Source organism: Pituophis catenifer, unplaced genomic scaffold, assembly GCF_029215685.1.
Source record: "Pituophis catenifer annectens isolate HBS135680 unplaced genomic scaffold, rPitCat1.0.hap2 SCAF_9, whole genome shotgun sequence".
NCBI lineage: Eukaryota > Metazoa > Chordata > Lepidosauria > Squamata > Colubridae > Pituophis > Pituophis catenifer.
The window spans coordinates 2,574,193-2,588,978 of NW_027256889.1; the positions used below are offsets into that span (position 1 = coordinate 2,574,193).

Genomic DNA, 14,786 nt, shown 5'->3' on the forward strand with positions numbered 1-14,786 from the left:
ATCCAAAACGGGCCGTGTGGAGACTTCTGGGAGGGGCGGGGTGGGCGGGGCCAGTCAGTCCTTGAAACTATCGGCTCGGCGAACCAGATATAAAATTAGTATCCGGTTTGCCCGAACTGGTCCGAACCAGCTGAATCCCACCTCTGGATTTAGCCCCCCTGAACCAGTGACAGGTAGAAGGGGATGAACCAGGTGGGCTGAGCCCCTCCCTAGTCCCGGAAAGCAGGAGCAGAGAGGGAGGCTTACCAAAGAGAGAGACCCGGTGCCTGACCAGAGCTGCCAATTTGCAGAAAAGGCTGAAAGGTGGAAAAGAAAAGCAGAACAGAGAATGAAAGAGGTTCCACAAGCTGAGGACACGCGACGGGACAAGATGGCAGAGGAAGCGTCTCTTTTAAGGGTTGCACTGCAGGTTCACTCACGCATAATGCCCAGCCGCCGCTGGGGTGGTCTGGCAACTCACCTGGTTATCATCTCTTTCTCCTTGTTGGAGGCGTGGCCTCCGCTGCCCAGGACCTTGGCCGGGGTGGACAGAAAGTAGAGGCAGTGGTTGGTGAAGTACTGGTTGATGAGGGGCAGCAGGATCTGGAGAGGGAACGCAAATGAGTTGTGGGAGGAAGACTGGGGGATCCCCTGAGTGTTTGCATGAGGGCAGGAGAGCAATTTGAAGGAAGGCCCCGTTTTTTCAGTCATAGCAGCTGATGCAACTTGGAGGGTATGCCCCCTTCTCTTGGAGGGGCTGTGTATGTGTACATGTATGTGTATGTATATGTGTGTGTGTACCCCGAAAATAAGACATCCCCTGATAATAAGCCCAATCGGGCTTTTGGGTGCATGCACTAAAATAAGCCTCCCCCGAAAATAAGCCCTCCTCAAAAATATTTGTTTAAATATTGGAGAGCTGGAATATTGGAGAGCTGGAAATCAGGTAGGTTGTCAAGAGGAGCCCCATCTTGCTCCATGCACCCCAAAAGAATAAGACCTCTCTGAAAATAAGACCAAGCGCTTATTTTGGGATTCAAAAAAATATAAGACAGGGTCTTATTTTCAGGTAAACATGATATCTATCTCTATCTCTATCTCTTATACCTATGTATCTATGAATATTTATGAATTAAATAGAGCTGGAAGAGACCTTGGAGGTCTTCTAGTCCAGCCCTCTGCTCAAGAGGAGAACCTCAGACAACTGATTGTCCAGTCTCTTCTTAAAAACCTCCAGTGATGGAGCGCCCACAATTTCCGGTGGCAAGCTGTTCCACTGGTTAATTGTCCTCACTTTTAGGAAGTTTCTCCATAATTCCAGCTTGCTTCTCTCTTTGATTAGTTTCCAACCATTATTTATTGTCCTCCTCTCTCTCGCTCTCCATCCATCCATCCATCCATCCATCCATCCATCCATCCATCCATCCATTCATCTGTCTTCTTGACCCAACAGTAACATAAAATAAAGAAAACCACAAAGGCAGATTTACCTTGGCGAAGAACTTGATCTCCTGTTCATGGGGGGACTTCTCTACTCGTCCACTGCTCACCACAGCCTCTAGAGTGGGGGCAAAAAAAGATCAGGAAATAGACCCTTCAGGAAATATAAAAAGTCTACTTAAGCTGGCTTCGACTATAATAACAGAATTTTGAAATCTGGGCAGCTTATCTCACTTCTTTCCCTCTTATACCAAAGAGACTCAAGGTGTGGCAATCTTGAGTTTCTTTCTCACACGGTCTTGTCTTGGTCAATACCATAGTGCTCTACCACTTTGTCTGCTGTTCTGCTTGGATGACTAAAACTGGCACTGTGTGACCTCTGACCACAGAAGAGGTGATCTCGAGAACCCAAGGTAGATCCAAAATATAGATCCAATCCTATTTGACTATGGGATTCAAGGAGCCCAGCAATGGCTTCTTATCTGTTTTTCCCACCATCAAAATGGAGAAATGAACTCAGAGATTGTATCTCAAATGCTTCTAGACCAGACCCTGTTCCCTGTCAGTATAAATAAGAAGGGAAAGGGAAAGGGTCCCCTCGCACGTATGTGCTAGTTGTTCCCGACTCTAGGGGGCGGTGCTCATTTCCGTTTCAAAGCCGAAGAGCCAGCGCTGTCCGAAGACGTCTCCGTGGTCATGTGGCCGGCATGACTCAAGGTGCACGGAACCCTGTTCCCTTCCCACCAAAGGTGGTCCCTATTTTTCTTCTTGCATTTTTTACGTGCTTTCGAACTGGTAGGTTGGCTGAAACTGGGATAAGTCACGGGAGCTCACCCCGTTACGCGGCACTAGGGATTCGAACCGCTGAACTGCTGACCTTTCGATTGACAAGCTCAGCGTCTTAGCCACTGACCCACCACGTCCCCAAGCAACTTGCTAAGGACAGCAACCAGGAGGGGAAGGAGGACAGCTCTTACCCAGGTGCGCGATGAATTCTTGGGAGATGTCCATCCATTTCAGCAGCTGCTGCAGGAATCCAAAGGCGAAGCGTTTCTCGATGGATGAAGTGTCCAGTTCCATGTCCTTCAGACCCCTGGGAGAAATGACGGGAGTTTAAATGGCAAAAAGATTGGGGATGGCAAAAGATTGTGCTCAGGCTTTAAAGAGAGGCAATGCTAGAAAACACACACAGCAAGACAGGAAATTGCTAAAGGTTTGGCTGAGCCATTGCGTTAATCCAAATAGTGGTTGGTTTGGTTTTGCTTTAGGTGATGATGGTGATGATGATAATGATGATGATGATGATGATGATTGGGGCAGTGGTGGAATTCAAATTTATTTACTACCAGTTCTGTGGGCACGGCTTGGTGGGTGTGGTTTGGCTTGGTGGGCATGGCAGGGGAAGGATATTGCAAAATCTCCATTCCAACCCCACTCTGGGGCCAGCCAGAGGTGGTATTTGCTGGTTCTCCGAATTACGCAAAATTTCCGCTACCGGTTCTCCAGAACTTGTCAGAACCGGCTGGATTTCACCCCAGGATTAGGGGACTGGAGGCTAAAACATATGAAGAACAGTTGCAGGAACTGGGTATGTCTAGTTTAATGAAAAGAAGGACCAGGGGAGACATGATAGCAGTCTTCCAATATCTCAGGGGCTGCCACAAGGAAGAGGGAGTCAACATAGTCTCCAGAGCACCTGAGTGTAGAATAAGAAGCAATGGGTGGAAACTAACCAAGGAGAGAAGCAACTTAGAACTAAGGAGGAATTTCCTGACAGGGAGATAAATTAATCAGTGGAACAACTTGCCTCCAGAAGTTGTGAATGCTCCAACACTGGAAGTTTTTAAGAAGTTGTTGGATAATCATTTGTCTGAAGTGGCGTAGGGTTTCCTGCCTAAACAGGGGGTTGGACTAGAAGACCTCTAAGGCCCCTTCCAACTCTGTTTATTAGGCACTTAAACCTAAGGGCAGCTCAGACCCAGGAGAAAATCAATGATCATCTTAAACTAAAAGGTCCTTGATATGCAGCTATTTCCACGAAAATAAGGCCGGGTTTTATATTAATTTTTGCTCCAAAAGACATTAGGGCTTATTTTCTGGTTAGGTCTTATTTCTGGGGAAATATAGTACAGTCATCTGGCTGACAAACTTAACTGGGGCTTATTTTGGGGGTAGGTGTCAGCGTTCCAGAAAACTCCAACTCCAATTAGTTATATTATGCTTATATTACAAGGATCCTGAAAAATCATGCTAGGATTTATTTTCCAGTTGGGTCTTATTTTCGGGGAAACAGGTTATATTAATCCCTCTACATTCAAAGCTGCAGAAGAATTTATTGATTTTAAAACAACTTTAAGAAGAGAATCTTTGTAGCCCAAGGTTGGACTGTGGGGTCCTTGATGCTCTCTGAGCCTGGTGGGCCTTTTTCTTTTCTTTTCTTTTCTTTTTTTTGCAGACGTTTCCTTACCAAACTAGGTAACATCATCAGTGCTAGAAGGGAGTGGGGTTTGCAGAATGGAAGAGAAGGAGTAAGGGAGGAGAGGACAACTGCGCAATCCTTGGCGCTCTCTGAGCTTGGTTGTTTTCTTGCAGACGTCTCATTACCAAACTAAGGAACATCATCAGGACAATTGTAAGAAGACACCCTAAATCAGCCCTCTCCTGCTTTTAAGCTCCTTTTATACTTACCGAGTCACCGCGTAGCCATTGAGCTGTAGGAATTTAAGAAGCTCCTGAGCTTTTTCCCGGTCCCGAGCCTTCTCCTTGGCCGTCAGCGTGTCATACGGCACCAGCAAGGGGTGGGTTCCACCTCCTTGTAGACAAAGAGAAAGCAGGTGAGTTTTCCCCCTGCAGGGGCAATAAGAAAAGAGAACATCGGCATCCTTCAAAAGTCAACGCAAGGCTCAAAATCTCACCTTTGCTTTCCAGCTCTAATTTCTTCTTGCGTCCCCAGGTGTTGTGGTAGTTCTCTGCCAGCTGTTCTGCCATGGCCTGTGAAGAGAGACCAGAGATCCATAGGGTGGATAGGAAGGACCCTGTCATAGCCAACTGAATCCTAATTTACATACAATTATAGGGCTGGTAGGGAGAGTGGTGCAGTGGCCTAGAGGTGGAGCTCTTGCCTCACAATCAGGAAGCTGTGAGTTCGATCCTAGGTAGAGGAAGATATTTCTCTCTCTGGGCATACTGATAATATATCTGCTGAACAAAACTCCACATTGGCAAGAAGAAGGGCATCTGGCGAGTAAACACTCTGCTAGCTCCATTCAGTTGCCCAGACTCCACCCCGCAGGGGATTATGGGATCATAAGAAGAAGAACTAAGGAGAAATTTCCTGACATTGAGAACAATTAACCAGTGGAACAACTTGCCTCCAGAAGTTTTGTATGCTCTAACACTGGAAGTTTTTAAGAAGAGGTTGGATAACCATTTGTCTGAAGTGGTGTAGGGTTTCCTGCCTAAGCAGGGGGTTGGATTAGAAGACCTCCAAGGTCCCTTCCGACTCTGTTATTCTATTCTATTCTAAGATGATGATGATGATGATGAAAATTTATTGGATTTCCATTTATTGGCTTATTTGTTCAGCCTACAGATTGTTCCATCCCTATTTGCCTGAATGCAGTTGGTAGGTGATAGACACGTGTCAGGTCAGACGTTCTCACCTGTAATTCCCTGGAGAGGGTCACTGCAGATAGATCCATTGGCTGAGGATTGTAACCATGGCTGGGGTCGTAGGCCTGAAGGAAAACGGAGAAACAGGCATACTTGATATCCATTGTCCCCATTCTTCTCTTGCCGGGTTCATTTCCCTAGCTAGGTCTCCCTGATCCCATCCTCCAGATTCCCAGTTCTACTGCCTATTTATTTTTTAAATTTTAATTTCATTTTATTTATTTTTTTGGTGGGGTCCTGAGTGCTCTCTGAGTTTGGCTGTTTTCTTGCAGACGTTTCGTGACCCAACTAGGGAACATGATCAGTGCTAGAAGGGAGTGGGGCATGTGGAGAGGAAGAGGAGGAGGAGGAGGAGGACTGTGGGGTCCTTGATGCCCTCTGAGCTTTGTGGTTTTCTTGCAGACGTTTAATGACCCAACTAGGGAACATCATCAGTGCTAGAAGGGAGTGGGGTTCGCTCTCTGTTTATATACAACACAGCGAGATCTCGATTCAGATTATGAGGAGGCTATTTTGTCAATTGTGAAGTTGCTTTTCAGGATAACCTTGAGGTTTACATCTGAAGAATGAGCTGTGCATTATGCAGAAAAGCCTGAAGCAAAATTTTGTTTGAGGTACGACTTTTCTTCTAAAAAGTGATTTTATAGGAACCATCCCTGTTCCTAAGGACAACGTTAAGGACAATAGCTAATCGCTAAGGACAATGTTCACCAAACCTGCAACTTTTAAGATGTGTGGACTTCTGGCTTATGAGCCAGAAATATTTTTGCTAGGATAATACCTGAAAAGTATGATAAAAGGAACCTGTATTTAATATTACATGTTTTGACAGCAGCAAGTATGCACAATATTGGAAAAAAATGAGGAAACACCCACAGAAGACGATGTCATTAGAAAAAAATTAGATTGTGCAGAAATGGATAGATTGACATTAAAAATAAAAGATAAAAGAAGACACAGAGTATTTTCGAACGTGGGACTTTGTTTTATAAATGGTTGGATAGTAGAGGTAGAAATTAGGAGTGGGAAGAATATGATTGTATAAAAATAAACTGATTCAGACAATACACTGTTCATTAAGCATTTGTTTATGTATATAATGAAATGTAATGAACCGTTTATAAATAAACTGTTAAAAAAAAAAAAGATGTGTGGACTTCAACTCCCAGAATTCCCCAACCAGCCATGGTGGCTGGGGAATTCTGGGAGTTGAAGTCCACACATCTTCAAGTGGTCAGGTTTGAGAAACATGGATCTAAAGTCATCATATATTTGGAAACCCTCAGATAGTAGCTAAGATAGGAAGACAATACAGTCAGAAAAAATGGACGGCAAGGAATTTTCTAGAAACCAACCTGGGCTGTCTGTGAGATTTTGCGGGTTTTTTTCTTCTCCGTTTTCTCCTCGTCGCCCTCGCGGGCTTTCTCGACCATCCACTCCCAAGCAATCATGGCCTTCAGAGACTCTTTGATGGGCCATCGGTAAATTTCCTTATCCTGTAGGAGGAAAAAAAGAGACAGGTGGTTAAGTAGGAAAGTTCTTTTTTTTTTTTTTTTGGAAGGTCTCCAAATGTCACATTCGCCTTCCGATCCTGCTTGGACACGGGGGAAATCAGGCGATCCTTGAGCCCATTTCTGGTGGGAGGAATGGGGTGAAGGAACTCTTACCTTTTCGGAGAATGTTTTATAAGGACGCAACATAGGATTGGTCTTGGCCTGCTCATCAACCGCTTCCCCAAAGGACCAGTTATTCTGAATCTGTGGAAAAAGGAGACTGTGAGACATAGTAGATAGAAACCAGGAGACTCTCAGTTCTAATCCCGCTTTAGGCATGAAAGCCAGCTGGGTGACTTTGGGACAATCACCAGGAGACTGGGAGTTCTAGTCCCGCTTTAGGCATGAAAGCCAGCTGGGTGACTTTGGGACAATCACCAGGAGACTGGGAGTTCTAGTCCCGCTTTAGGCATGAAAGCCAGCTGGGTGACTTTGGGACAATCACCAGGAGACTGGGAGTTCTAGTCCTGCTTTAGGTATGAAAGCCAGCAGGGTGATCTTGGGCTAGTCACTCTCTCTCTCAGCCCAACCCACCTCAAAGGGTTGTTTTTGTGGGGGGGGAAAGAGGAGGAAAGCATAGTAGGTATGTTCACTGCCTTGAGTTGTTTATAAAAATAATAAAGGTGGGATATATCTGCTCTTCTATGTCCAACCAGGGAGTAGGATGTGCTGAGGACCCAGTAAGCCGGCAGATCAGGTCTCAGGGATCTAGAGAGGTTGTGTGAAGGGCTCTTACCTTCTCAAAGGCCCACTTTTCATGAGTGTACTCAGCATACTTGTTGATGAAGGAGTCCAGCTTCTCTGGGATGATGACACTAAGAAAAGGAGAAAGAGAGAGAGAGAAGTTTGGAGGGATGGCCAACGGATGGACCAGTTCTGATCCTGCTCTTGTCACTGCAGGAGAGGGAAGTTGGAAGGACAGGATGTTAACTGGAGACTTTCTGGATCTTCTCCATAAGAACACAATGCTCACCTGAGGAAGAAGCAGATTTGGCACCCTGAAGAGCAGGAGAGCAAAATCAGGGAGTACTAATACACAAATTCATATTTAGATTTCTGGTTACAATCACCCAAATTCATTATCATTACCAATCTTGCTGCCTATGGTAGAAACTACTTTAGAAACCAGAGGGATGAGAATGATATTCTAAGCATCTTGATGCAAACCTTGGCCAATCAAGGAATGTGAACAACAAGGTTGGTGGCGCAGTGGTTAGAGTGCAGTACTGCAGGCTACGTCTGCTGACTGCTGGCTGACTGCAATTTGGCAGTTCGAATCTCACTAGGCTCCAGGTTGACTCAGCCTTCCATCCTTCTGAGGTCGGTAAAATGAGGACCCACATTGTTGGGGGCAATAGGCTTACTCTGATCTACCTACCTACCTACCTACCTACCTACTTTCCTTCCTTCCTTCCTTCCTTTCTTCCTGCCTGCCTGCCTGCCTGCCTGTTAGAATGCAGCATTACAGGGTAACTCTGTCCAGTCAAGAGTTCGATCCTGATGGGCTCAAGATTGACTCAGCCTTCTGTCCTTCCGAGGTGGGTAAAATGAGGACCCAGATTGTTGGGGGCAATAGGCTGACTCTGTAAACCGCTTAGAGAGGGCTGTAAAGCACTGTAAAGTGGTATATAAATCTAAGTGCTATTACTATTGCTATTTTCTCCTGTAAATCTCACTCACTTTAGTGTTTCCACAGGTTTGGGGTCAAAGTTGCCCTCGGCGTCTACCGAAGCCTTCTTTTCAGTTTTCGAAGAATAACTGGCGTCCACGTAGTCTGGAGGAATGGCGCCAGCGATGGCACACAAGCACGGCATGGACAGCTTAAACAGATCGGAGTCAAATTTCTGAAGAACAGAAAAGATGTTCAGTCAGGCAATACCGTCTGTTGAAATGCTCCCTCCCAACAAGAATATTTCTGCTATTTTTCTTTTCAAAATTCCACTATCATTTCCAGTAATGCTTCCCGTTAGATGCCTGGAGCTCCACATTAATTGCCGAGAGTTTGATGGCACCCAATTGTACAGAGGAAGTTAGTTACCCAGAAGGCTTTGCTGGCTGAGGAACTCTGGGAGTTGAAGTCCACAAGTCTTAAAGTTGCCACGTTGGAGACCCTGATTCTAGAACACTGCAAACCCTATTTTTGGCTGACCTCAAAGCCCCTCCGTGAAGTCAAGGATAAGCACACTCCTCACCTTATGGGACAATGACTCAAAGATGCCCCAGAAGAGTTTCCGTGTCAGGTGAAGCTCCTCCTCCGAGCTGACCCCATAGTTGGCCCAACCAGTGGGAAGGCAGTAATATTTCCAGCAACGCTCGTAATGGTTGGTCAACAGCTGGACGGAGAACAGGAAAAGCAACATGTTGTAAGCAGGAAGACGGTTTATATCCACAATCAGACTGGGGAGGGTTACAACAAGCAGAGTGTCCTGTTTTATATGGTAATATGCACCCCTAATGCAAAATAATCTAAGTTAACAGTAGCCAATCATTGCATGTTGGCCTGTTGTGGCAGTCCATTTGCTAATCCTAAATCTTATATCAGGGATGAAATCCAGCAGGTTCTGACAGGTTCTGGAGAACCGGTAGCGGAAATTTTGAGTAGTTCGGAGAACCGGCAAGTATCACCTCTGGCTGGCCCCAGAGTAGAGAGGAAATGGAGGTTTTGCAGTACCCTTCCCCTACCATGCCCACCAAGCCACGGCCACAGAACTGGTAGCAAAATAAATTGAATTTCACGACTGCCTTATGTAGTTAAATGGCAACGGTTTCTTACCTTGAGAGGCATTTTGGCAAATTCATTGAGGATGGGCACATCAAACACCAGCCGGCGGAGAAGATGCTGGAGCATGGATGGCCTTATGTACCTTGAAGGACAAGCAGGGCAATGAGTAAGCAGAGCCAAAGAGGTATTTTACAAAAGAATGATGAGTTTCTCCTTTTGGCTGGCGATTCATTTGCCTCCAGGTGATGCTACCCGTAGGTCTAAATGGCAGAATTTCATGTTAAATTGTTTTCTATCACTTCCTGTGTTTCTCTCTAAGATGTCCACTTTTTTTTAAAAAAATATCCTTATTGGTTAAGGATGGAAAAACAGAATAGGTTCCTAATTCCTTTTAAATAGGAAACTTTGGAGGCCTCCAGCTGAAAGGAACTTAAGGAGAAAGAGGGAGAGAAACTTGTAGGGATGGTCATTGGAAGTTCTCAGGTTCAAGGGCCAAGCTACACAGAAGAAGCTGCCACGGTGCAGGGATGTCTGAGCTGATCCACAAATTCCTCATTCTTTGTCAGGCGTGAAAGACCACGTCCACATGTGAAGGTCCAATTAAACTATTTTATTGCTAAAGGGCCTATGCACTTTCTCAACTAATGGCTAATATCTGCTTGGAGTTAGATAAGGGTCAACAAAATTCAAGGGAGGTGGGGCTTAGTCCACTTGTGACTACGTAGTGATTCCAGGCTGATTCCTCTTTTAACGCCGCCCCTGGGTTCTACCACTCCTTTTCCTACATTCTTCTCCTTACTTGCACAGCGCCATGAGGCACTCTTCAATGACGTCGCGCTGGGCCTTGGTAAGAGAGCGACCACGAGACAGCCGGTAGATGGTGTGCAACATGGAGTCCACCATGATAGCCCGGTGCTCAGTACCAGCAAAAAGAGGAGCACATTTGGTGATGAGCGGTAGCACAGCTAGGCAGAGGTAGCGGTTCATGGCCAGGGCCATCTCTGTGGTGCTAAAAGAAGCCTGTGGGAAAGAGAAGCCACGAGGGACATTTGGTGGAGAGAAAGAGAGACAGGATGCCAAGGCATAACCAAGGCACATCATGGCCCAATCCACCTTTTCAGAGCCATTCGGTTAAACCCAGGAATAACAAAGAGCAATTCAACCAAAAACTAAAATAAAAATAAAAAGGGATGTGGTGGCTCGGTGGCTAAGATGCTGAGCTTGTCGATCGAAAGGTCGGCAGTTCAGCGGTTCAAATCCGTAGTGCCGCATAACGGGGTGAGCTCCCGTTCCTTGTCCTGGCTTCTGCCAACCTAGCAGTTCGAAAGCACGTAAAAAATGCAAGTAGAAAAATAGGGACCACCTTTGGTGGGAAGGGAACACCGTTCTGTGCGCCTTTGGCATTGAGTCATGCCGGCCACATGACCATGGAGACGTCTTCGGACAGCGCTGGCTCTTTGGCTTTGAAACGGAGATGAGCATCGTCCCCTAGAGTCGGGAACGACTAGCACATACGTGCGAGGGGAGCCTTTACCTTTACCTTTACCTTTATTTTATTTAACCAAAGTTCAGTTTTTTTATTTCCTTGCATCCAACAGATGGAATCTTGCCAGACTAAACCCTATGTGTACAGTTTGAATGTTGTGATGATGCCATCCTGTCCCAAAGATACTTACTGTGTCCAAGGAGGCTGCAGCTCTCATGTCAGGCAGAAAACCTATTTCCAGGACATGGAGGAGGAAGTCCTGGTTCTCGATGCCGTACACACGGTCCAGAAACAACACCATGGGTGCCTTGTGGTCGGGCACGAAGCTGGCGGACATCTTGGGTTCAATGACATTGCCATCTAGAGCGGGAAGGGCAGATTATAAATCAGAGGAGATGGAGGTGGGGGTAGCGACTGTAGAGAGGAGGGAAAGGCAGACTTTCCAAGGAATGAAGCTCAAGTGGTATCAAGCACAAAACGTAGGCAGAGTTATGTGTGTCATTAGCTCAGAGTCATTACATTGCCATAAACAAGTAAAAAATCCAACCGCTCTTGAATTCCGCTGACCCTTACCTAGCGCCAATTTACTATTGAACTTTAGTTGACCAGATTCTTGTGTATAGACTTGAGCAATCTTACTAACTGCCACTCAACGTACGGTCCTGATCCTTTGCGCCTGACGTGAATCTAATCAACTAAAGTTCAATACTCAATTGGCACTAGATATGGGTCAATGGAATTCAAGGAGAGTTGGAGGAGCACTTGTGAGAATGTAACGATTCTAAATTTAATCCCCCACGTCTGCCCGCTCTTTTCCTACACAAGCAACCAGTGGGATAGCTGAAACAGGTATTTCATTGCTGATCGCCTACACTACAAGAATCTTCCCAGACTGTCTGCCTGTCAGACTTCGATGCTATCTCAAAATAAATGAATTTCCGAACTGCCAATCTTTAAGGAAATCTTTTCTTTAATTGAGCACAGCCACCGGATCATGACTCGATGCGGACAAGACTGACCTTTTGCCCCCCAATCCCTCCCTTTCCGATCCCCAAATCTCTGCTTCTCATTGGCTATCCTCCAATCATTCTTCAGGCTTCTTGTCTCGTCATTTCCCAGGAATGTCCCCCCTCCTCATTTCCACGACAACCCGACTTCAAAGGGATTTAGCAGGCAAAAGTTCAGAGCTTATCTCTCTCTCCTCTGCTCTCTATGCCAGCGTTGCAGCGCTGACACTGCCTTCACTTGGGAAATGGCAGATATAGACCTAAGAGTTTGATCTTTGATGTTTCATTCCCCTAACGGACTCTATGCTGGAATCTCTCTTCACTCCACCTGGTAGGGCGCCCTCCCCTTCAGCCGATGGCTCCACCACAAATGGGCAGTAGATACCAAGATGAACTAAGTCTAGGAGCAGGAAATAGAGCCTCCTACGGATACTTTGCTGCCCAGAGGGCCAACGTACCTTTGCCAAACGAAGGGATCTGCAGCGGGAGGCTGATGACTCCGACAAGGTCCTCGATGGGCACTAAGGAACGCAAGATGGCTCTGATCCGGAGGGCTTCCCCCTTCCCAGCTTGGATGAGCTGCTCAGAGAAGAAGCCAGAGGAAGGGAGACAGGATGAGCCTCTAGCATGTAATCCAAGCAAAGGCCAGTTTGTGGGTAAAAGAAAGCTGGAGAAGAGAGGGCCGTTTTGCAAAGAGATGGGAGCAATGCGTGGTGAGAAGTTGCCCATGGCCAAAACCTGTGAATGCTTTACAGGTAGTCCTTGACTTATAAATGATCCAATAAAGGAGAATATTTGTAGCTCAGGACTGAAATGAGCGGTCCTTGGTGCTCTCTGAGCTTGGTAGTTTTGTAGCAGATGTTTCATTACCCAGCTAGGTAACATCATTGGTGCTAGAAGAGAGTGGGGTTTATGGGGAGGAGGAGGAGGAAGAAGAAGAGGAGGAGGAACAGGAAGAGGAAGAGGAGGAATACTGTGGGATCCTTGGTGCTCTCTGAGCTTGGAGGGTTGCTTGGAGACGTTGCATGACACAAGTAGGTAACAACATCAGTGCTAGAAGGGAGTGGGGTTTGTTGGAGGAGGAGGAGGAGGAGGAGGAGGGGGACTGTAGGGTCATTTGTGCCCTCTGAGCTTGGCCGTTTTCTTGCAAACATTTCATTACCCAACTAGGTAACATTATCAGTGCTGGAAGGGTGTGGGATCTGGAGAGGAGGAGGAGGAAGACTGTGGGATCCTTGGTACTCTCTGAATTTGCTTGTTTTCTTGCAGAGGTTTCATTACCCAGCTAGGTAACCTCATCAGTGTTAGTCCTAGCACTGATGATGTTAGGATAATGAAATTTTGGGGCTCAAAATTTACGATTGTAAGTCAAAGACTACCTATACTCAAAAGAAGCGGACTTCCTTCTGTCCCCGAGGGGCAGGACAGTGAAGGAAAGAGAAGGGACCCTTACATGCATCTCAGGGGCGCAGCGTCCCAGCAGATCAATGAGGGCAGCGTAGAAGGACATGATGGCGTTGCCCAAATGGACCCGATACTCCTCGTGAGTTTCTTCTCCCCCAAATCTGGGAGCGAGAGAGAGAAAAAAGAGAGGAATGGGAGAGAGAGAAGCAATATTTATGAGAGCATGCCATTCTGGAAATGGTTATTTTTATTTTTTTATTTTATTTTATTTTTATTTATTTTTATATGCCGCCCTTCTCCGGAGACTCAGGGTGGCTTACAATGCATTAAGCAATAGCCTTCATACTTTTGTATATTTTATACAAAGTCAGCTTATTGCCCCGACAAACCGGGTCCTCATTTTGCCCACCTTAGAAAGGATGGAAGGCTGAGTCGACCTTGAGCCTGGGGAGAATTGAACTCGCAGTAATTGCAGGCAGCTGGATATTAAATGCTGCCTTAGTAGGAGGCATTAGCCTCCTACGCCACTCAGGCTCAGGTTAGTGGATTAAAAACGTATGACTTTGTTGCTTGTATCCTTACGATTTATACTGATTGTTTCCTAGTATGATTTGACTGCTTATTTGTACCCTATGACTATCATTAAGTGTTGTACCTTATGATTCTTGACGAATGTATCTTGTCTTTATATGTACACTGAGAGTGTATGCACCAAAGACAAATTCCTTGTGTGTCCAAACATACTTGGCCGATAAAGAATTCTAATATTAAAAATAGAAGATCCCACCTCCACTCCATTGGGGATTCCTCCCTATCTTTGCTAATTACAGATTAACATAGTTAATCTGTTAATCTTCCAAATTATACAACAGATTTCTCCTCCCACCGCCTTCCAGCGTGTCCTTCACGCACAATTCCCTTCGGCGATCTTTCTTGACGGTAGGCCCATCCCGAGCAGGATCCTGAGAGATCTGGATGGCTTCTTCTATGGCCGCCAGCAGGCCGTTGCCTCCTTCCCCACGCAGGGCCGGGCCAAAGCACTCAGGGCGACGGATCAGCAAGCGTACCACCACATTGGCGTTCTCCTCCACACTTTCACCTATGGAAGGAGAAGGACCTCAGAGAGACCCACAGGACTAAACGGATTACCCCAGGGACCCAGAAAAACAACACAGAGGTGAAAAGGTGATTTGAAGGACCACCTGTCCCCTATTACAACAACCTGGTCCACCAGGATGGAAAGGCAGGGCGCATTATGGGTCCCGTTGATTAGGGGTCGTCATCTGGTGGGACCAGGAAAAAGGGCTTTCTTGGGGGTGGCCCCTCCTTTATAGAACATCACCCCTCCCTAGGTATGTTTGGTCCCCACCCTCTGCTTTTCCAAGGGGCCCTAAAAATGTACTGCATTTTTTGGACTATAAGACGCACTTTTTTGTCTCCCCAAAGGGGGTGAAAATGTGTGTGTGTCTTATAATACCGAATATTGCCAAAGCCCCACCCACCCGCCGGCCGTTTTTTGGCCT

General features: G+C 46.3%; 1 protein-coding gene across 12 annotated transcripts in view; it reads right to left on the reverse strand.

Annotated features, from left to right (window-relative positions):
- RYR1 (ryanodine receptor 1) overlaps nucleotides 1-14,786 on the reverse strand; it is a 139,542-nt gene that overhangs the window by 57,386 nt on the left and 67,370 nt on the right. For all 12 annotated transcript variants that reach the window (XM_070949359.1, XM_070949358.1, XM_070949353.1 and 9 more), the window contains 18 exons: nucleotides 14,176-14,362; nucleotides 13,313-13,424; nucleotides 12,318-12,438; nucleotides 11,043-11,212; nucleotides 10,166-10,386; nucleotides 9,418-9,508; nucleotides 8,837-8,977; nucleotides 8,325-8,488; nucleotides 7,381-7,459; nucleotides 6,759-6,848; nucleotides 6,447-6,587; nucleotides 5,082-5,156; nucleotides 4,335-4,410; nucleotides 4,108-4,231; nucleotides 2,397-2,512; nucleotides 1,470-1,537; nucleotides 461-582; nucleotides 247-296 (listed from right to left, as the gene is read on the reverse strand). In XM_070949359.1, the coding sequence (XP_070805460.1) occupies nucleotides 247-296; nucleotides 461-582; nucleotides 1,470-1,537; nucleotides 2,397-2,512; nucleotides 4,108-4,231; nucleotides 4,335-4,410; nucleotides 5,082-5,156; nucleotides 6,447-6,587; nucleotides 6,759-6,848; nucleotides 7,381-7,459; nucleotides 8,325-8,488; nucleotides 8,837-8,977; nucleotides 9,418-9,508; nucleotides 10,166-10,386; nucleotides 11,043-11,212; nucleotides 12,318-12,438; nucleotides 13,313-13,424; nucleotides 14,176-14,362 (2,148 nt within the window). The remainder of the gene's footprint in view (nucleotides 1-246; nucleotides 297-460; nucleotides 583-1,469; nucleotides 1,538-2,396; nucleotides 2,513-4,107; nucleotides 4,232-4,334; nucleotides 4,411-5,081; nucleotides 5,157-6,446; nucleotides 6,588-6,758; nucleotides 6,849-7,380; nucleotides 7,460-8,324; nucleotides 8,489-8,836; nucleotides 8,978-9,417; nucleotides 9,509-10,165; nucleotides 10,387-11,042; nucleotides 11,213-12,317; nucleotides 12,439-13,312; nucleotides 13,425-14,175; nucleotides 14,363-14,786) is intronic.